Source organism: Nannospalax galili, unplaced genomic scaffold (genome assembly GCF_000622305.1).
Source record: "Nannospalax galili isolate Female #2095 unplaced genomic scaffold, S.galili_v1.0 scaffold675, whole genome shotgun sequence".
Classification (NCBI taxonomy): domain Eukaryota; kingdom Metazoa; phylum Chordata; class Mammalia; order Rodentia; family Spalacidae; genus Nannospalax; species Nannospalax galili.
The window spans coordinates 733,535-756,177 of record NW_008337205.1 but is presented as its reverse complement, the minus strand read 5'-3'; the positions used below and the strand labels follow the sequence as shown (position 1 = coordinate 756,177).

At 43.8% G+C, this 22,643-nt stretch overlaps 1 protein-coding gene across 11 annotated transcripts in view; it reads left to right on the top strand.

Annotated features, from left to right (window-relative positions):
• Cux1 (cut like homeobox 1) overlaps window positions 1-22,643 on the top strand; it is a 379,665-nt gene that overhangs the window by 217,346 nt on the left and 139,676 nt on the right. For all 11 annotated transcript variants that reach the window (XM_029563184.1, XM_008832298.2, XM_008832297.2 and 8 more), the window contains 2 exons: window positions 10,074-10,211; window positions 14,067-14,190. In XM_029563184.1, coding sequence (XP_029419044.1) covers window positions 10,074-10,211; window positions 14,067-14,190 — 262 coding nt within the window. The remainder of the gene's footprint in view (window positions 1-10,073; window positions 10,212-14,066; window positions 14,191-22,643) is intronic.

The following is a 22,643-nucleotide window of genomic DNA, read 5'->3' as shown; positions in this document are numbered from 1 at the left end:
CATGACCCCTCACTTCCTGGGCTCACTCTTCTCTGCTGCACCCTCCTGGTGACCCTTAGCTCAGAAGCTAGACCAATCTATCTGAGGAACTGATCTCCAAACTTTTTTTTTTTTAAAGAGACACTATCTTATGTAACTTCAGGCTAGACTCAGACTCACAGTATAGACAAGGATGACCCTGAATCTCTGATCCATCTACCTTCACCTGAGTACTAGAATTGCAGGTGTACGGTACCAGGTCCATTTTATGCAGCACTAGTGGTCAAACTCAGGGCCTCATACATGCCTGGCAAGCACTGGATCCACTGAGCTACATCCGGAGTCTCCTCGAACTACTTTTCCTCATCCACCTGAGAATTAAAGATTTTTGAATCCGTAGCCCCAAGGTGTTATTTATGTATATAATGTGTGTGGATAATTATAGCATCAAGTTAAATACTCCACATTACATTCTAAAAATACAACAAAGGCTGTAACCAGGTGTCATAACACACACCTATAATCCCAGCTCTTTGGGAGACTGAAGCAGTGGTATTGCAAGTCAAGGCCAGCCTGGGCTGCAGGGTGAGTTCAAGGCCAGGCTAGGCAACTTAGTGAGACCTTGTCTCAAAATAAAAATTAAAAAGAAACTGGTTGGGTGGGGGTTGGGAGATGGCTCAGCAGTTAAGAGCACTGGCTGCTTTTGCTGAGGACCCTCTTCATTTCCAGCACCCACATGATGGCTAATAACTGTCCTTAACTCAAGTTTCAGGGGATCCAGCCCTTTTCTGGCTTCTATTGGCACTAGGCAGGCATGTGCACTTACATACATGCAGACAAAATACTAATACACATAAAATAGAAATATAATCTTTTTAAAAAAGAACTGGGGATGTAACTCAGTGATAGAATTCCTGCCTAGCATGCATTAAAGCCCTTGTTCAATCCACAGGAAAACACACACACACAAACATGCTATGATCAAGAATAAAAAGGAATTAAAATATTTTATTAACAATATAAAAAACTTTTTTTGTTCTTAAAAAATCATATACTAGATACACACAAAAAAATGTTTACTAGTGGTTTTGGACATTAAACCCAGCTAGGTAAGTATTTGCCACTGAGCTCCCCCTACCCAGCCCACTAAAATTATATAGTGTGTGTGAATATTCATGTGAGGACACATGTATGTGTGTGTGGAGGCCAGATATCAACCTTGGGTGTTACTCCTCAGGAGCTGTCCACCTTGTGTTTTGTTGTTGCTTGGCTTGCTTGCTTGTTTGTTCCTTTGAGACAAGACCTCTCATTGGAACCTGGAGTTTGCTAGGTAAGCTGGCCAGTGAGCCCCAGAGATCCTCCTGTCTCCACCTCTCTAGCACTGGAATTATAAATGTGCTCCATAGCCAGGCATGGTAGAGCATGCCTTTAATCCCAGCACTTAGGAGGCAGGGTCAGGCAGATCTCTGTATCAAAACACAAACAAAAATCATGTATGCACCATCATACCCAGTTTTTTCTACACGTGTTCTGGAGATCAAACTCAGGTTTTCATCCTTGCAATGCAAGCACTTTACCAACTGAACCATCTCCCCAGTTCCCTGAAATTATATCTTAAGTCAGCTTTATTGAGATATAATAAAACATACTTTTTTCAAGTGTGCAGTTGGAGATGTTGCCACCCAAAATCAAGATACAGGATGATTCTATTACCTCTCACCTCCCGCCTTTTTTTTTTTTTTTTTTTTTTTTTTGTCTGTCACTCTAGATTAGATTAGACACTTCTGCAGTTTAATTTAAGTGCCTTCATTGTACACAGATGGTCCTTGAGTTACGATGGGGTTATGTCCCAGTAAACTCACTCTGAGTTGAACATCTCTTCGATTGAAAAGGCATAGAACTGGGGCTGGAGAGATGGCTCGGCATTAAGAACACTGGTTGTTCTTGCAGAAGCCCTGGGTTCCTATCCCAGCACCCACATGGCAGCTAACAACTGTCCGTAACTTCAGTTCCAGGGGATCCGACAGCCTCTTCTGTCCTCCTGCGGGCATTGCTCGACATGGGTACACTTACCTACACTCAGGCAATACACACATACACAAAAAAAATAAAAAAAAATAGAAAAGGCGTAGAACTGGAGTCTTAGTTGGTGCATCTCCTGATGGCCTGCCTGGCTGGGAACTATGGCTCACAGCTGCTACCCAGCATTGCAGGACAGCATTCTGCTACATTTCGCTGGCCTAGGAAAAAATGAAATTCAAACCCTATCACTTCGATACCTTTGGTAAAATGGGTAGTCAGCACCACCTGCACTGTCACATGTGGCTGCTTTCACTGGGCACAGTCTTTGAGGGCTTATCCATGTTGCTGGTTGCTGTTCCGTGGTGTACATATGCGACAATTCACTTATCTACCTCTTTATTTTTTTCAATTTTTATATTTTTATATATATGAGTTTTGGCATGCATGTAAGTACATCCCATGTGCAGTGCCCATGAAGGCCAAAATAGGGCCTCAGATCCCTTGGAATTGCAGTTACAAATGGTTGTTAGCCACCATGTGGGTGCTAGGAACTGAACCTGGGTCCTCTACAAGAGCAGCCAGTGCTCTTAACCACTGTGCCATCTCTCCAGACCTCTTGAAGAACATTTGGGTGGCTTCCAGTTTGTGGTCACTGTTCATAAACCCACTGTAAACATTCATGGATAGTTGTCCACATGGACACATTACTTGTTCTGTGTTTCATTTTGTTTTATGTTTTGTTTGGATTTTTTTTTTTTTTTTGAGACAGGATCTCCCTGAAGCCCCAGCTGGCCTGGAACTTGTTATGTAGACCAGGCTGGACTTGAACTCACAGAGATCCTCCTGCCTCTGCCTACCAAATGCTGGGACTAAAGGCATGTACCACCACACCCAGCTTGGAGATTTTTATTTTGAGGCAGGAACTCAGTATTCTAGGCTGGCCTCAAACTTGTTACATAGCCAAGAATGATCCTGAGCTTCTGATCCTCCTGCCTCTACCTCCCAAGTGTGAGCACTAGGGTTGCAGCCATGCTCCACCATGCCTGGTTTATGCAGCTCTGAGATTGGAATCCAAGGCTTTGTGTTTCTAAGCAAACACACTCAGCCAAGCTTCTCCTTGGTCCCTACTTCAATTTTGTTTAGGCAGATATCCTTACTGGGCCATCAAGTAACTGTACACTGAACTTGACGAGAAATATCTTGCTCTTTGTTTAAGCCCTTGGGAATTTTAGCCTCTGCAAGGAATAGGGGTGTTTAGCTTCTCCATGTCTGCTCCATGATTTGATGTTGTCTGATCAGAAGCATTCAATTTGAGTTGCTGTTTTCCTGGTGACTAATAGAGGGTATTTTTGCAGGTGCTTTTGGTCCATCTTAGCTCTTCCTCTATAATTTCTTCAACCATGTCCTCCCCCAGCTTTTTTTTCTTTTTGGGGGGGTTTTATTTTTAAATATTTTATTTATTTTTATTCCATGTGTTTTGCCTGCATGTATATATGTATATAAGAGCACCCGTGTCATGTAATGCCCACAGAGGGCAGAAGAGGGTGTCAGATCCCCTGGAACTGGAGCTGCAGACTGTTGTTAGCTGCCATGTGGGTGCTGAAAACTGAACTGAGGTCCTCTGTAAGAGCAGCCAGTGCTCTTAACCACTGAGCCAGCAGCTCTCCAACCTCTAGGACTATTAAAATTTTTATTTCTTCTTGAGTCAATTTTGATAATTTCAAATTTTATTTTTACTTTTATTATATGTGTGTACACATAGATGTGTGTGTATGTGTGTGTGTGTGTTTTCACATGTATACATGCACGTGGGTTGGCTGTACATGTACATGTTGAGGCCAGAAGTCAATCTAGTATATCACTCCTCAGGGGCTACCTTGTTTTTTGAGGTAGGGTCTCTCACTGGGACTAGGGAATTGCTGAGTAGGCTAGGATGACTGGCCAGCAAGCCCCAAGAATACTCCTGTCTCTACCCACCACCAGGCCTAACTTTATGTAGATGCTGAGGGCGAAAACTCGGGTCTTTGTCTTGCATGGCAAACACTACCCACTGATCTATCCCCCAGTTTTGTTTTCTGAGACAGTCTCTCACTATGTAGACCAGGCAGGCCCAGAGCTTGCAGTGTTTCTTATGCCTCAGCTTCCCAAGTACTAGGATTACAGGCATGTGCCACTATCCCTGGTTTTGGGAAATTTTTAAAGAAATGATCGATATCATCTGAATTACTGAATTTTTAAAATATTTTTACTTATTAATTTTAATTTTATGTGTATGAGTGTTTTGCCTGTATATATGTAAGTGCACCTGTGTCATGCAATGTCTGTAGAGGTCAGAAGAGGGCGTCAGAGTCCCTAACTGGAGTTATGGATGTTTGTTAGCTACCATGTGGGTGCTGAGAACCAAACTTGGGTCCTCTATGAGAGCAGCCAGTGCTCTTAACCACTGAGCCATCTCTCCAGCCCACTGCGTTACTGAATTTTAGTTTGCTATTGATCTCTTCTAAGATCTATTGATCACTTCTCTTCTAAGAATCTGTGGGGTAGTCTCCATTCTTTCATTTTCTGGTCTTGGGATTTGTAAATTCATGTTTTTCCAGATCAGTCTGGATAGAAGCTAATCAATTTCAATGATTTTTTTTTCCTTAAGAACCTGCTTTTGTTTGCATTGATTTTCTTTTCTTTTTGCCTTTTCAATTTCATCACTCCCTGTCTCCTTTGCTCATTTCTGCTCACTTTGGGTTTGTTTTGCTCCTTTTTTATGCTCTTAAAGTAGAAGTTCAGAGCCTGTTTTATTCCATTGTGGTCAGAGAATGTGCTTTGTATGATTTTTATTCTTCCAAATTTCTCAAGACTTGTTTGCAGCTCTGCTTGCTGTTGATGAATGTTCCCTGTGAAGGGAACACGTGGTCTACAGCTGTCATGTGCCACCAATGGTAGTGTTCTTCCAGTCTTTTTCATCCATAATGACTTTAGACTGGGTTTCTCCTGAGTAGAGTACTGGGAGAATCCCCCCAGTGAGGGGTTGGGGACATGGTTCAATGGTAGAGCACCTGCCTAGAATTCCCCAGCGAGGAACTGGGGGCGTGGCTCAGTGGTAGAGCTCTTGCTTAGCATTTTCAAGGCCCTGGCTTCACACCCCAGCTCCACAGGGAGAAAATTATTTTCTATCTAATTATGCTATTAATAAATGTGAATGGAGTTTTGAAATCTGTAGCCATCATTGTATTGTGTTCTAGGTTTGTTTCTTTTCTCCTATCTTTTCTGTCAGTTTCTGATTCATGTATTTTGGGATGTACTCCTTCAGCTCCTTTGGCAAGCCTTTGAGAGCAAATGTTTATCACATCCCTCACATAGCCCCTCAGCACCCAGAACTACACGGAAATCATAGAATATACCTCATCAGTTGCTCTTGGTAGATGTGAATAGTTCTGGTTATACCTGACACTCAGTGCCTCTGACTCCCCCAATGTCCATGGGTCCCTGTGCCCCTGTTAAAGAGACACTCCACGTGTCTGTCACTGCTTCCCAAAAAAAGAAGCCCCTCCTTTCCTATTTATCTGGAGGCATCTTCCATTCATCTGATCTTTAGCACAGCCTTTTTTACTTTACCTTTACTATTTAGCGTACTTGGATTGCCTCTCCTGGGAGACTGGTTCCTGGTAACTTGGCCCAGTGTCCCTGGCAGTACCCAACCCTGGCCTTTCCCAGATCATGTAGCCACTTAGGAAATCCTTGTTAAATTAGTGCTTGAAGAGACAGTATAATTGAGGTGGCTGCTGGCTCAGGAAGTAGCTTTCCTAATTAGCGTTTTGCATACCTGTTGGCCTGGTTGGCTTCCCTTCCTGTCCCTGTCCCTGAGGGAGAAGCCAATGCCTGACACATCTCAGCATGCCCTCCCCCAGCCATTGCTGGGATGGCTGGTATTAATGAGATAATGTTACTAGCGCTTAGCAAAATGTGCTGAATAAATCCTGGTGATGGTGTTGTTGTTTGTTATATAATTATGCTCTTTGAGTCCTGAGTTGCATAACGAACTATATAAGGCCTCCAAGTGTGTTTCAGGAATTAACTTCTCAGATGATACTAAAGCACTTTGCAAGTTGGTCATGGTGGGTGGATGGGGCTAGTGGCAAGGCATGTTGGATTGGAGGCTGGGCAGGTAGCTTCCCATCCTCCAGGCTTTATTTTTGTGTCTATGGATGTGTTCTGACTCTCCCAGACAATTCCATAATTGAGTGCTTGAACAGTCCAAGAACTAGCAATACTTGTGTGGGCTTTAAATGGCATTGGAAATCGTTAATAAGACAGAAAGCTATGATTTCCCCAGCATGACATACAGGTCAGGGTTTGGCGTGCCGAGGTTCATTGTTTCAGGCTCCAGCTCAAACATGCTAGGGCCATTACACTGTCATGTGGTAATTAGCCATTCCTTTAATACACGTAATAAAAATTAAGCCTAAGAGCTACTTTACCAATGGCTTTTACATCTCCCCAAACAGTATTCTAATGCTGTAGGCCTTTAGTCATGCAATGTACCATCATAAAGTTAGTGGTTTAATGCATAGACCTGTTTGAACATTCAATTCATTCTTCATTCTGTGACCAGTTTGGCTACTTTGGCATTAACCTTTAATACTGTTAAATTAAATATAGATGCCATAATGAATAATTATAAGATTGCCAGAACTTCCATTTACAGTAGGACACTCTGAGAATTTGTTTAAAGATGTAGTTAGTATTGCTTCATAGTGTGAGTGTTTTCTTCATTTGTCCTTGCTGAGTGGCAGGAGGGAAGTTATTCTTTCATCAGAAGCTGACATAGTAGGCTCTGGCCTTAAAAGGAACGGACTGGACTGGAAGAGGCTGAGATGATGGCTCAGTCACTATAGTGTTTGCCATACAAGGATGAAGACCCAAGTTTGATCCCCAGAACCCATGTAAGAAACCAGGCAAGGAGGCATGTACTTATAATCCCAGAATTGGGGAGACAGAAGCAAGTGAATCCCTGGGCCTCAGTGGCCAGCCTATCCTAGCCAACTTGGCAAGTTCCAGGCCAAATGAGAGACCCTGTCTCAAAAAACTCAGTGGGGAGAAATTGAGGAAGACACCCAGCATCTACTTCTTGTCTCTACATAATGCACATACATGTGCCACACACAGAAAGGGGGAAAAAAAAAAGAAATGAGCTGGATATATTAACAGAAATTTAAGGGCTAGAGAACCAGCTTCAATCTTGAAAAGTAGAATTGGTGCTAACAGTTGTGTGGGAAAAGCTAGCATGAGCAAGGATTCATAGAATTTTCTCCAAGTCCCTGAATTGAATCAAGTTCAAATTGTAGTTCTATGTGAAGGGGGCTGGGGACATATTGCTTATCTCCTTTAGGCCATTTTCCCAGCCTGAGGGCATACAAGGTAGAAAGGAGTTGGGAAGTTTTCCTGGGATGCTGCCATTAAAACAAACAAACAAAAAAACAAGACTCTCTACCTGGAATGTCTGGAATGTTCTGAGAATTTCATTTTTCTTGTTATTGCCACTCCTGTTTAGAAGAACCCTGTCCCCAAAATAGCTCTGGCAATCTAACTTAACATAAATATTTTAAAGTTGATTAAAATAATAATGAAAAGCCATGAATGAAAAAGTGAGGCCGGCAGGGACTGTGTATACAGAAGTGCCCATCCGGCCACAGGTTCACATGATGGACAGTGTTGGTATTAAGCCCCAGCACTAGGCTCCCTGGAGCTGCAGACTCCCGCTCAGTGACAGCTCCTATAAGCTCTGCAAACAGATTGGCATCACACAGAATTCCCAGCGCATGGTAAAACTGTAGAACCATTGTGGACCAGCCCTGGCTTCCAGAAACCAAGGGTGGTCTGAAAAATTAATGACTCTGGCACTGGGAAATTAAGTGAGCTCTTGAATATATACCCTCACTGATCCGCTGTGCGTGGTGTTTAACATTCCTCGAGAGGAGACTAAATCTTAGCAGCCATCTCCAGGCGAGGCTGGCGCCCCTGCCAGAAATAGACTCTGTAATCTTTCTGAGGCCTGTGGACTTTGGTGTTCTCCCCTCAGCACTCCAAAGGACATGTCCCACTGGTCCCCAGCAGGTGGACTGTAATCACTACCTAAGCAGAAGGGAAAAGAAGATCAAATTTACCCAGAACATTTAGTGTCTGTCTGTCTATCTTGTGCTGAGAATGCATGGGAGAAACAGCCCAAAAGCCAATCCTGTATATTGCATGCCTGCAGTCTCCAACTTTAAACTGGAATCCAACACCAAGTAAATCCAATGGCAGACATCACTCTTTTGGGGGGAGGCGTGTGTGTGTGTGTGTGTGTGTGTGTGTGTGTGCGTGCGCGTGTGTGTGTGTACATGTGCACGCATACACGCATGTGGAGACCAAAGGCCAAACTCAGGTGTTGTTCCTCAGGCACCATCTACTTGTTTTCTGAGACAGGGTCTCTCACTGGCCTAGAACTTACCAATTCAGCTAGGCTGGCTGACCAGTGAGTTCCAGAGATTCACCTATTTCCTCCTCCCCAGTGCTGGGGTTACCAGTGGGCCACGCCATTCCTGGCTTTTTAAGGGGGTGTCTTGGAGGCTGGCTGAATTCGGGTCCATATTCTTACATACACACTCTTTACCAACTGAGCTGTCTCTACAGCCCCAAACATCACATTCTTTTGGCATCTCCCAGGACTGGCCCAGATGCTCTTCTGTTCTCTGTATTCTGATCAGGAACGTGGTGGCCTTCTGGCTGGCTGGTCATTGGCCTGCCACAGGGGTGGTGCCTCAGTCACCTTTGGTTATGCTTTTCTAGGGGTTTCCAGTCTGGGAACCAGCAGCTGAGCATCCCTGATTCTTCTTAGCACCCTTTATCAGTAAAAGTGGATGGTGATACAAAATAACCATGGGCAGCTGGGGTTATCATTTGGTGAGCTGAGCACTTGCTTAGCATGCATGAAGCACTGGATTAGATCCCCAGCACAGCATAACCCTGGTGTGGTGGTGCACACCTGTAATCCCAACCCTCATGAGGAGATAGGAGGATCAAGAATTCAAGGCCAGCCTCAGCTACATAGCCAGTTCAAGGCCAGCCTGATATACATGAGTCTCCATGTAGGGAATAATGGTTACCCAGAGTCAGAAAGCCTGGGTCAGTCTTCTCTGTGCCTCCCAGCCAACCAGAGAAACCCAGGCCAGCCCTTCTTTGCTAAGCTGTAGTGCCACTTCTGTCCCAAATGTCATTGTGAGGTTCCAGTAAGAAAATGTTCTTATAAGTGTTCTGTGACCTGTTGCAGCTCCCTCAGCTCGAGGTCCATGAACTTTTAAGACATATTTAACTTAGGGGCACCTTTGCAGAGACCAGCATCCTCTAAACAGCATTCTGAAAATAAGGTGGCTTTTCATGGCGCTCCCTTCCTCCCATGTAGTGGACATGTATCTCTCTTCGTATCTGACCAAAGAATGAAAGTCATTAAGGAATTACACCACACCAGAGTTGAGTCCTGCCACTGTTGTCACCCATTTTCATGTTGAGAAGTTTGGGTTATGGGGCTGGAGAGATGGTTCAGTGGTTAAGAGCACTAGCTGTTCTTGCAGAGGACCGGGTTTGATTCCTAGCACCCACATGACAGCTAACATCCATCCATAATTCCACTTCTGGGGGAATCTAGTGCCTTCTTCCAACCTCCATGAACATTGCAGGACATGGGTGCACTTACACACATGTAGGCAATATTTATTTTATACATATAAAATAAAAATAATAAAAAGTTTTTAAAAAGAGGTTTGAGTTGGGTTCCTTCTTTATCAAGCCACCAACCCAACCAGTGGCCATGGGGGATATGCTGGAGAAATGTAAGGATCCCCCTCAAAAGAACCTTCAGGATGTAACCTCCTCAGCACTTGCCTAGAATTGCCAATGAGGGGCCAAGGGTATGGCTTAGTGATACAGTGTCTGCCTAGAATCCCCCAGTGAGGGGCTAAGAGCAGAGCTTGGTGGTAAAGTGTATCCCAGATGAGGGTCTGGGTGCAGAGTGTGCTGACCTGTGTTCTTTGGTTGTACAGATCCCGTACCAGCCCTGGACCTTGGGCAACAGCTGGAAATAAAAGTGCAGCGTCTACATGACATCGAAACAGAGAACCAGAAGCTTAGGGAAACACTGGAGGAGTACAACAAGGAGTTTGCCGAAGTGAAAAATCAAGGTTGGTGGTGAATGCCTGCCTGGCTTTGCTATTTGTTTTCTTCTTCCTCTTCCTCCCCCTCCCCCTCCTCCTCCCCCTCTTCTTTTTTTAATTGCCTTCTCCATACTGTTGGGACTAGCTCTAATTGTTACCCTCTTCATGAAGCCAGGGTGGGGTAAGCAGCCGAATCACTTAAACAGAGTTAATGACACTGCCTAGTTATGCCGCAGTCAAACTTTTCCTCTTGCAATAACTACTTGGGATTTTATTGCCTTCTGTCTGGCCAGATTGGGATTCTTTGAAAATTCCTTCTGTATCATTTTGTGATAGGATCTATGTTTGCAAAGACTGATGTGTTGCCTTGGGGCGACAACTGTCAGGGAGCCAGCTCTTGATCAAAGGGTCACACACAGTAAGTCATTTTAGTAATTACTGCTGATCCATTAAGGCTCCAGACAAGATGCATCCTTGCAAGCTGCATGCATGCTTACACTCTGTTCCTCCCCAACCAGCCTCATCTATTCATTACAGATCACATGAAAGAAAACAGCCTCTTGGAGGGGCTGCCTTGCATTGACAAGGTAGAGAGGGAAAAGTCTTTTCCTGCAGGGGACAAGTAGAAAGAAATCCATCCTATACTTGAAACCTGTCTGTGTTCAAAATCCTAGAATTCTGGCCTGGCCTGGTGACCCAAGCCTGTAATCCCTGCTTCTTAGGATGCCAAGGTAGGAGGATCCAAAAGTCAAGGTCTGCCTGGGTTTCAGACTGAGTTCATGACTAGACTGAACAACTTAGTGAGACCGTGTCTCAAAAATGAAAAGCAAAAAGAGGGATAGGGATAATGCTCAATGGTAGAGGACTTGACTAAAATCCCTATTGTGGGAGTAGAGGGGTGGTTCAGTGGTTGAATGCCTGTCTAGAATCCCCTAGTGAGGGGCTTGGGGTGTGGCTCAGTGGTGAACTAACACCTGTCTAGAATCTCCCAGTAAGGGGCTGGGACATGGTTCAGTGGTAGAATACCTGCTGAGAATCCCCCAGTAAAGGACTGGGAAGTGACTCAATTGTAGAGTGCTTACCTAGTATCAGTGAGGCCCTAGATTCAATCCCGGTATGGAAAAGGAAAAAAAGTCCTGATCTTTCTGACTTCCTTGTGTTGAAGAAAAAACAGTTTTGATAGCAGCCACAAGATTTTTAAACCAACTCCAATTACCTGCATGCCTGCCTTGTTTTGTTTTGGGAACATGGGTGAGGACTTAGGTAGAAGAAAAGGGCAGCAACCTGGATGGCTCATCTGTATTACCTGCTATTTAGTGTGCTTATAGAGGGCCTATCAAGAGGTAAAGAACTTGGATTGTGTAGAGTATCCTTTCTGCCTTTGAGAATGTTAGAGACAAACTTGGGAGTGGAGATTGTCTGTGGAAAGATGCAGAAAGAGGCTGGGATGATGTAGGAAGAGCCAGAAGTACAGATAGGCCTGGGCTGTAAGTCTCCACTGGGGTTCTGTAAGCACAGACGCCTCTGCTTTTACAGCTTTGGGGTGCTCAGGCCCTCCAGCTGAGCCTACTGACTGGAGCTGCTGAACCACATGGTGGGGTGCAAGGAATTTGGGGATCCAGAGCTATTTCAGACCACCACCTCTGTCTGGCTTTACTAAGAGTGTAGTGGCTTTTGGGACCACAGGGGACAGCTTTGTCTTGCTTAAAAGAGAGCTGTTGGGCTTATGAAGATGAGATCCTTTGAGATCTTTCTCTCCATAGCCACCCTCTGCAGCAACTGCCAGCAGAACTTGCTTCTTTCAACTTACCCCAGGTGATAGATAACTTACGAATATGCACATCTGTCTTCTTATGTAGGGGTACTACCTAGAGAGAATCTGTCTCCTTTTTATTGGGGGGGGGGGCTTTAGGGTTTTTTATTTTTAAGAAAGGATCTCCCTATAACATCCCGGCTGGCCTAGAACTCGCTATGTAGACCAGGTTGACCTTGAACTCACAGAGATGCATCTGCCTCTGCCTCCTGAGTGCTGAGATTAAAGGTATACACCACTACCTTTTTAGACAGGGCTTTGTATAGCCCAGACATCCCTCAACTTCACCGTGTTGCTCAGGCTGCCCTCAAACTAGCTATTGTAGCTCAGGCTGACTTAACTAGTATGTAGCTCAGGGTAGCCTCGAACTCACTCAATCTGTCTTCAAACTTACTTTGTAGTTCAGACTGATCTTCAACTCATGATTCTCCTATCTCAGCCTCTCCCAAAATACTAGTATTTCCTTCCTCAGCCTCCACCCACTCACCCATGCTAGTGGGTATGTGCCACCACACCCAGTTCTTACTGGTTTTTAATGAGTGTTCATATTAATATACAAAACATACACGCCTGGCAGGTGACACTGTGGGGGAAGTAGGGCCATAAACCCTCTCTGGCCTGCCAAGCCTGGCTCCTCCATTCATTTCCTCTTTACCCTTCCTGAGTCCACCAGTGCAGTATGGTAGGAAATGCAAAGAAGGTCAGTTGGGGACCTGGAGAGATGGCTTAGCAGTTAAGAATGCTTGCTACTGGTCCAGAGGACTGGAGTTCAGTTCTCAACACCCAGGTTGGGCGCCTCACAACTGCCCATGACTCCATTTCCAGGGCTTCTAACACCCTCTTCTGCCTCCACAGTCATGTGCATATTCACACACAGGCACACACACAAACGTAAATAAAATAAAATCTTGGACAGGTTAAGTGGCTCAACTAGTCTTGCCTCCAAACTTAGCAGCTGAGTCTGATTCCTTTGAACCACATGGTGAAAGGAGAGAACCAGCTCCCAGAAGTTATCCTGACTGCATGGGTTGTGACACATGCACACAACAAAATAAATGTCATTTAACCGAAAAAAAGAAAAAGAAAGAAAGAAAGAAGGAAAACAACCTCAGGCTTTGTAAGAGATGGCTCCATCCCTTGGCGCCAAGGCCCATGGGACTGTTTGTAGGGGGGCGCAAATTAAATGATCCTATCCTGGGCACCCTGAGGTAGGACCCTGTGCCATTCATTGTGTCTGCTTGGATGTCCCCAGCTCAAGTAATTGAAGTAACTTCTGTCAAGGTATCATGCATGGGAGAGCCACTCCTGAGAGCTGTCTGGGTCTGGGCCCTTTGTCATGCCATGCCCAGCTGGCATGCTCCCACATGAACCTGCAGGTGACCCTCCAACTCCCCCGCAAAGAAACCTTTTGCCACAGCATACTTTCAGGCCATTGCCAACCCCCAAGTATCTTCTTGTACCTCATGTCATCAGCTCTGTACATGGGGCCCTCGTCCACCAAAGCCAATGGCCAGGGCAGAGTATCTCCAAGTACATATACCCGAGGGTGGGTCTGTCCTCTCCCAGTTTAGGAGACACTCTGCCATACAGCACCTGTCATTTTCCACCCCATAGGAAACAGTAGAGCTGCCTCAGTGGCTGGTGAGGTAAGTCAGTGCCTGACTCCTTCCAAAATATGCACACCCTAGTAAACTGCTTTCTGTGTGAGAAAGTCTTTAAACCCACAGTAAAACTTTATTAATCTTCCCTTGGTAGAGGACTAATTTAAGACACATCAATAAGAAGATATTATGTTTGACCATCGATTTCCCCCTTTTCTAAGTGTGCTTGAGGTACCACCATGATCCTTCCTGGCAAAACCCATTGATCCTCCCCAACTTGAACACTACAAGTTCAATTTCACATTGAGGGAGTAAAAGGTCCCCAAAGGGACTCATAACCATTGATTTTGTGTCGGTGTGGACAAGCTCAAGTTGAAAATACAGCGATCCCGGCAGGTTACGAAAGCCTGGTTTACCCAGCCACAAGGAACTGCTTCCCTTACTGTCGGTTTTTCTTTCTTTCTGCAGAGGTTACGATAAAAGCACTTAAAGAGAAAATCCGAGAATACGAGCAGACTCTGAAGAGCCAGGCTGAGACCATTGCCCTGGAAAAGGAACAGAAGTTGCAAAATGATTTTGCAGAGAAGGAGAGGTGAGCGTGGCCTCACTGCCCCCACAGCAATGAAAACATTTTACTTTCTTTCAGACTTGCCATCACAAAGCAGTTTGGAAAATGGACATGTAAAATCAGCCAAAGTTATAGACAAAAACCCCCAAATGCTCCTGCATAAAGTTTTGCTTGAAGGGATCAGATATAGCTCAGTGGTAGAGCACCTGCCTAGAATCCCCCAGTGAGGGACTGGGGGATGTGGCTCAGTGGTAGAACCCCTGCCTAGATCCTTCACTGAGGGGCTAGGAGTGTGGTTCAGTGGAAGGGCACCTGCCTAGAATCCCCAGTGAGGGCCTGTGGTGTGACTCAGTGGTAGAGCACCTGCCCTGCCTGAACAGGACCTTGGAGTCCATCCTCAACACTACAAGAAAATTTTGATTGAAAGATGACAGTGATCCTTCATACTTCATTATAAGGTCTCTTGAGTACATATGTTCCTTTTCCCCTTGTGGTGAGGGACAGCCAGGCAGCCAGAGTACAAGTGCTATGGTCCTTTGGAGTGAACACAAGACTTGTGTAATTCTTAATAGACCAATGGCAACTATACCTGAGCTAAGGCAAGAGAACAGATTCCCCCAATATGTGCCCTCTACTAAAAAGCCTTGAATCCCATCCACCTTCATGGAATTTTGATATTTATCATCTCATATTAGGAAAAAAAATTCTTTTATTTTGCCTTTTTCCCTTGCCTCAGTGCCTCATAAATCAAGGAATTTTTCAGGATTGCTGAGATTTAACTCAGTGGTAGATAGAAATGTTCAACCAATGCTCAATGCAATCAATATAAATATTACAAAATCTACACAGGGCGTGGTGGCACTCATCTTTAATCCCAGCACTTGGGAGGCAGAGGCAAGTGGATCTCTGTGAGTTCAAGGCCAGTCTGATCTACATAGTGAGTTCTAGGCCAGGTAGCGTTATAGGAAATCCTGTCTCAAAAAGACATAAATAAATAAATAAATAATAAATAAATAAATAAATACCCAAAATCTAATAAACTGACCTGGCACAGCTGTGGTCTAGGCGTTTCTGATGAGGGATCCTCAGCCTGTGTCAGTAGAGTTCCTGAATGCACCACTTGACTGACAGGAGTTACCCCTTTCTAATGACTTACCCCCAAATTTCCCTGCAAATGAGTTGGTTTTCTGCCAATAGGATGATATAATGAAAATCAGATTTCTTATAAAAGCTGAAGGGACTCCAAGCTTGCCATTTCCAACTGTGTTAGTCAGATTTTTAAAAATTCTTTATTCAAATTAAGATGCTAAATTTCAGCACTCATGTGAGAAAATGTAAATATCCTTTAACAAGAGGCACTAAATTTATAGTTTCAAATAGAAGGCCAGTTTCGCTCACAGGTAGCTTGGGGTGTATGTGTATGTGTATGTGTATGTGTATGTGTATGTGTATGTGTATGTGTATGCACACATAAATGAATGCATGTAGAAGTTTTGTTCATGTGCTTTTAGAGGCCAGGGGTCAATGTCAGGTGTCTTCCTCAATCAATCACCTTTTTTTTGTTATTGTTTTATTTTTGAGACAGGGTCTCTCTGTAGCCCCAGCCGGCCTAGAACCCTCTGAGTAGACCTGATTGGTCTCTGTCTCACAGAGATCCTCCTGCTTCTGCATCCCAAGTGCTGGAATTAAAGGCATTCACCACCACAACTTGGCTTCACCTTATTTTTTGAGAGAGAGTCTCTCACTGAACTTGGAGCTTTCTGATTCAGCTAGACCAATTGGTTAGCAAGCTCCAGGGAATCCTCCTGTCTCCACCTCCAAGTTCTGTGATTATAGACACATGCCTCCACACCCAGCTTTTGTATGAATGCCAGGGATTGCACTCAGGACCCCAAGCTTAAGTGGCAAGCACTTTACCCACTGATCCATTTCCCTAGCATGGGGTACAGAATTCTATAGGATGGCTTCTAAAAGATCACAGGAGCCAGGTACAGTGGCACACACTTGTAATCCCAGCATTCATAAGTCTCAGGTAAGAGGATCAGCCTGGGCTACATAGTGAGGCCAGCTGTGGCTACTGGGAGACCCCTCACACACACTGTTCTAATTTCCTTTCTGTTGCTACAATAAAACACTTTGACCAAAAGCATCTTGGGGAGGAAAGGTTTATTTGGTTTGTACTTCCAAGTCACAGTCCATCACTGAGGGAAGTCAGGGCAATACTGAAGCAGAGACCATGGAGAAATGCTATTTTCTGGCTGACCCTCTGTCATGCTCAAAGGATCATGCTTAGCTAGCTTGCTTGCTTTTTTTCCCTTTAAATATTTTCATTTATTATTTTTATTTTATATGTATGGGTTTATTACCTGCATGCATGTGAGTGCACCCATGCTGTGCAGTGCCCAAGGAGGTCAGAAGAGGGCATTGAATCCCCTGGAACCTGGAGTTATGGATGGTTGTTAGCTTCCATGTGGATGCTGGGATTTGAACCTGGGTCCTCTGCAAGAGTGGTCAGTGCTCTTAACTGCTGAGCCATCTCTCCAGCCTCCTTAAGCTAGCTTTCTTATATAGCTCAGGACCACATGCCCAGGGATGTGGCATCCACAGTGTGTGGGGCCATCTCACATCAATTAACAGTCAAAACAAACCCCCATGCCCTAGACATGAACAATATGATCTAGCCAGTTCCTCAATCCAAAGCTTTTCTTTCAGATGACTCTAGGCTATGTCAGGTTGACACTTAAAGCTAGCTAGGACACTTCCCATATGTCTGTTTAAAAGCCTTGTAGGGTACTGTGACAATGACATCATTGACTTCATTTAAAAATGAGGAAAGTAAGATGACAGATGGATCAGCAGGTAAAGGTGAGAGAGAGTCTTATTTTTTGAGATAGAGTCAAGCCTGGTAACCCAAGTTTGATCCCCAGAATCCACATAAAAGAGAGGCAAGTTGTCCTCTGACCTCCACACATAAGCTATGGCATACACACATACACACACACAAATTTCTTTTTTGGTCTTTTTGAAACAGGGTCTCCCTGTAGCCCCCAGCTGGCCTGGAACTTACTATGTAGACCAGGCTGGCCTTGAACTCACAGAGATTTGCCTGCCTCTGCCTCTCAAGTGCTGGGACTACAGGCGTGTGCCTCTGGAAAATCCTAATGAGTTTATTGGGCTTGCTAACAGATCATAGGATGGGGGTTTATTTACAGAAGAGTGGGCACCCCCCCCCATTTACGGCTGTGCTAGAAAGTCCACATTCAAATATAGATCCTGTGACTTTCCCCCACATGCATCTACAGTCAACTGATTGGGTGGGAGGGGTAACTGACTCCCCCCTCAATGCCTTAATGAGCATAAGAAGGAGGTATAACTATAGCTTGTCTGCATAGTGGTGAGAGGACACTCTCTGGTAACACTCCACCCCTTTCTCTGGCTCTTACTTTCTTTCCACCAACCTCTTCTGCAAAGTCCCTGAGCCTTGGAGGGAGTGATAGGTGTGGGATGATCTTCCTTCCATTGTGGCCAGGCACTGAACTTTCAGATCTCTGCATCATCTGTTTTCCATGGCTGTTTGCCCATTTCAAAGGGATTCAATTACCACATGGAGGTTGGATCCAGGTGCTCTCAGGCAGTCTGCTGAGGTCTCAGTGCCTATGCCAGGTGGAGGCCAAAATAATTTTTTTTTAATTTTTTTAAATTTATTTTTATTTTATATGTATGCTTGTATTGCCTGCATGTAAGTAAGTGCACCCATGCTGTGCAATGCCCACAGAGAACAGAAGAGGCTGTTGGAGCCCCTGGAACTGGAGTTATGGACAGTTGTTAGCTACCATGTGGGTGCTGGGATTTGAACCCGGGTCTTCTGCAAAAACAACCAGTGTTCTTAACTGTTGAGCCATCTCTCCAGCCCCCCTTTTTTTTCAATATTTTTTTAATAATTAAAAAAAAAAGGGGGAAGGAAAATATCCAGATATGGTGGTGAGCAGCTATAATCCCAGCCCTGTGGAGGTAAGAAAGTCATCTACAAGTTCAAGGCCAGCCCTGGCTGCAGCAGCAATTCTAGGCTGCATGAGTTTCAATGTGATTGAAATCATGTCTTGGGAAGAAACATAAACAGAAAGCAGCTTGTGCTCAAAGAGATTTCTCACTATGTTACTGATCCTGCCAGGAAAATGCAGACAGGTAAATGCCCCACTAGGAAAACTGAATGCAGAAGAACTCTAATCGAACTCTTCAAAGCCATATTAGAATTTGCCACACCTCACAGGAGCCTGGGGGAAGTAGCCAGTACAATATGAATGGAAACTGCAGGTTTCAAAGTTTTGCTTAGGGGCTGAGACTCAGGTGGTAGAGCATCTGCCTAGTATGCACAAAGGCCTAAGTTCCATCCCCAGTACAGGACAAACTGTGTGGTGGTGCACAGCTGTAATTCCATCCCTGGGGAAGTGGAGACAGGAAGATCCAGGAATTTAAGATCATCCTCAGCCATATAGCGAGTGTAAGACCAGCCTGTGCTACATGAGACCTTCCATCCCAAAACAAAATATTTATAGTATGATTGATAACATGCACCCCCCCCCCTCATTTGACTCACTTCTGAAAGTGTAGAAATAAACTAATAGGGGAACTCTTGACTTCAAATCAGGTGAAAGAAGAAATTACATTAAAAGACAAAAATACCTGTTAGGGAGGGATAAAGCTGTACCATCATTACCTCATGATTTATACACACTCTCTCCCACACAAAAATTTAGTTGGGGCCAGATGCAGTCACTTGAGTCTGTAGTCCCAGCATTCAAGAAGCCAAAGCAGGAGAATTGTTATGAGTCTGAGACCAGCTTAGGTTGTATTGATTCCAGGATAGAGGGGGCTACGCTGAGGAAGGAAAAAAAAAAAAAAAAAAAAAAAAAAAAAATCCAATGAAGAGGCTGGAGAGAAGGCTCAGCAGGTAAAGAGCATTGGCAGCTCTTAGGACCTGAGTTCAGTTCCCAGTATCCACATGATGGCTGACAACCATCCATAGGATCTAACACCCTCTTCTGACCTCCAGAGGCATTGCACACATGAGTACACATAATATATGCTGGCAATATACTCATACACATAAAAATGAAACAAATTAAAAATCTTTAGAAAGTGGGGCTGGTTACTCTTACAGAAGACCTAGGTTCAGTTCCCAGCAAGTAATAACAAATGGCAAGTAATAACAGCCTGTAACTCCAGTTCCAGGGGATTCAGTACCTCCTCTGGCCTCTGTGGACACTGCACGACATACATGCACTTACATACAAATACTTAAGATAAAAATAAATAATAATTTTTTTAAAAATCTTTAAAACAACAAATAGCAATAAACAAAGACTTTAAAATGTCAATAGATAGGATAGAAATTATTTGTACTGCATAAGATAAAGGGTGAATTGTCTATGTATGCACAGAGCTCTTACAAATTAATAAGAAAAAAAACTCTACCAGCCAGGCGGTGATGCATACCTATAATCCCAGCACTCATGAGGTAGAGGAAGGAAGATGGGCCAGCCTTGGCTACATAAGGCCTTGGAGGCCAGTCTGGGCTTCATGATACCCTGTCTCAAAAAAACTAAATAAATCACAACAACAACAAAAATCTACTTAAAGTGTACAGAGGTCAATAAACAAAGAGACAGCAGTAAAACACTGTTTGGTTTTATACAGTGTTGGCAGGACATACAAAACACTCGTGCATTGGCAGGATTTTAAATTGGAGAGGATTTTTCTTTGGGAAGTTCCTTAATAGCCATCCAAAAAGAAAAACAATTGCATATAGCCCGTGACCATTGTAATTGCTCTGTTAGAAGTTTATCCAACAGATCCAATCTCAAAATTAGGCAAAATTATCTACGTAATTGAGAAAATGTTTGGCAAAAAACTATAAACAGGAGCTGGAGGGATGGCTCAGCAGGTAAGAGCACATCCACTCTTGCAGAAGACCCTGGTTCAGTTCCCAATACCCACACCAGGCAGCTCAAAACCACCTGTAACTCCAGCTCCAGGGAATCCAATGTCCTCTTCTGACTTCCATGGGCACTGCACACATGTGCACATACCCACACACATATACACATAATTAAAAGTCTGTTTTAAGAGCCAGGTGCCACTAAGGAGGCAAAGGCAGGTGGAGCTCTGTGAGAATAAAGCCAGCATGGTCTACATAGTAAGTTCCAGGACAGCTGGAACTACAGGAAAACACTGTCTCAAAAAGACAAAAAAAAAAGTCTTTTTTAAAAAGAAACTCTAAACAATCTAGGTGTCCATAGAGTTTGGCAGAGTTGGTTACTTGCTAAGAACGAGGAATTGGAAAACATTCTACAACACAAGAGATGAATGGAAAAGCAAGCTGCTGAGTGCAATTGTGTGCCCATCTCTTCTGTAGTGAAAGTACGGGCAAGGATCACTGGGGTTGGTGGTTCATGACCCAACGCTCAAGACGCTGAGGCAGGACTCAGAGTTAGAGGCTAACCTGGGCTTCACAGGGAACTTTTTTTTTTTTAATTTATTTAATAACCACCTAATAGAAGCATTTTGTTACAACAGCCTTGACATAGTCAATAACAGTTTCCAAAGCAAAGATGCAGCTCTTTCAAAATTGACTGTAAATTTTTAGGTTCACAGTGTTGAATTAATACAGTTATACATTATTGTATTCAGTATAAACCCTATAAGACATAAGATTGAAAAAGGTTTTAACCTTCAGGGGAATTTTTATCTCAACCCTCCCCTCCACAAAAGGACAAAGAAGGAATTTGTATTAGACCATAGCATGTTACATTTTAATTGACTTCATACTTACTATGTTACATAGTTATTTACTTTGGAATAGAATGTTACATCTTAGTTTATACTATAGGACAGTCCATAAAGTTTACACTGTAGTACCATACTTATTCTTTTATACTAGTATATTACATGTTGGTTTTAGTGTATGTTACATACATACTGCACTTACTACATTGTATTTATGTACAGGAAGAAACATTTTTTTTTTTTTTAATGAAGAAATGTTTTAGAAAGATGCAAGGAGGGGCTGGAGAGATGGCTCAGCGGTTAAGAACACTGGTTGTTCTTGCAGAAGACCCGGGTTCGAATCCCAGCACCCACATGGCAGCTAATTCCAGTCCCAGGGAATCCAACAGCCTCTTCTGACCTCCACAGGCATTGCACAACACGGGTACAGTTACCTACACACAGGCAATACACACATACACATAAAATAATAAATTTTTTAATTAAATTAAAAAAAGAAAGATGCAAGGGATCTCTCTCTCTCTCTCTCAAGTAGAAATGGAGCTAAGGAACTAAAACAGACATTACACTTCCTATTCTTTTGGGAAATTTGATTTTAAAAAAATATCTTGGAGACTGAGGAGATAGCTCAATCAATAAAGTTCTTGTCGCACAAGCATGAGGCCCTGAGTCCAGATCTCCACTAACCATGTATAAAAAGCTGGGTGCTGCTATACATACCTATAATCCAAGTACTGGGGAGGTAGAGACAGGTGGATAGATAGATCCCTTGGGGCTTTCTGGTGAGCCAGTCTAGCCAAATCAGTGAGCTCCCAGTCCAATGAGAGACTCTGCCTCAAAACATGTTAAGAGGCAACTGAGGAAGGTACCCATTGTCAACCTCTGGCTTCCACAGATGACATCTGCTAAAAATCAACCACTTCCACATTAAATTTTTTTTTTCTTTTGGGGCTTTTTGAGACAGGATTTCCCTGTCCTGGAACTCACTATGTAGACAAGGCTGGCCTCAGTCTCAGAGACCTGCCTGCCTCTGCCTCCTGAGTGCTGGAATTAAAGGCATGAACCACCATACCTGACCACCTTGATTTTTTAATTTATTTATGTGTATGAGTGGTTTGCCTCCATATATATAAGTGTACCACATACAAGTAATCCCTGCAGAGGCCAGAAAGAGGACATTGGATCTTTTGGAACTGGAGTTATGGACAGTTGTTAGGTACCGTGTGGTGCCGGGAACCAAACTGAGGCTCTCTGCAAGAGCAGCAAGTGCTCTTTATTGAACCATCTCTTCAGCTCCAGCATGTATCAGTTCTATAAAAGAAATACATGAAGATATTGGGAAAGCTTTTCTATTGGGTTTCAGAAATTGGGGTGGTCTTTTTTAGCTCCTTTCCCATATCTCCAAATTCACTATATTGAATATATGTTTTGTTCCTATGATATAAAAATCATGAGCTTATTTTTAGAAATTTTTTTTTCCTGCAGATTCAGAGAAGCACATACTAGTTCTTGGCCAGGGACTGCATTTGGAGACCATGGGAAATAAGAGGGAAGACTAATTTCAGACACTCAGAATCCCCTCTCCTGACAGATAGACAGACAGACGACACACACACACACACACACACACACACACACACACACACACACACGTCGCGTAAGCGTATTATTGTAGAGAAGAACACAGCGGT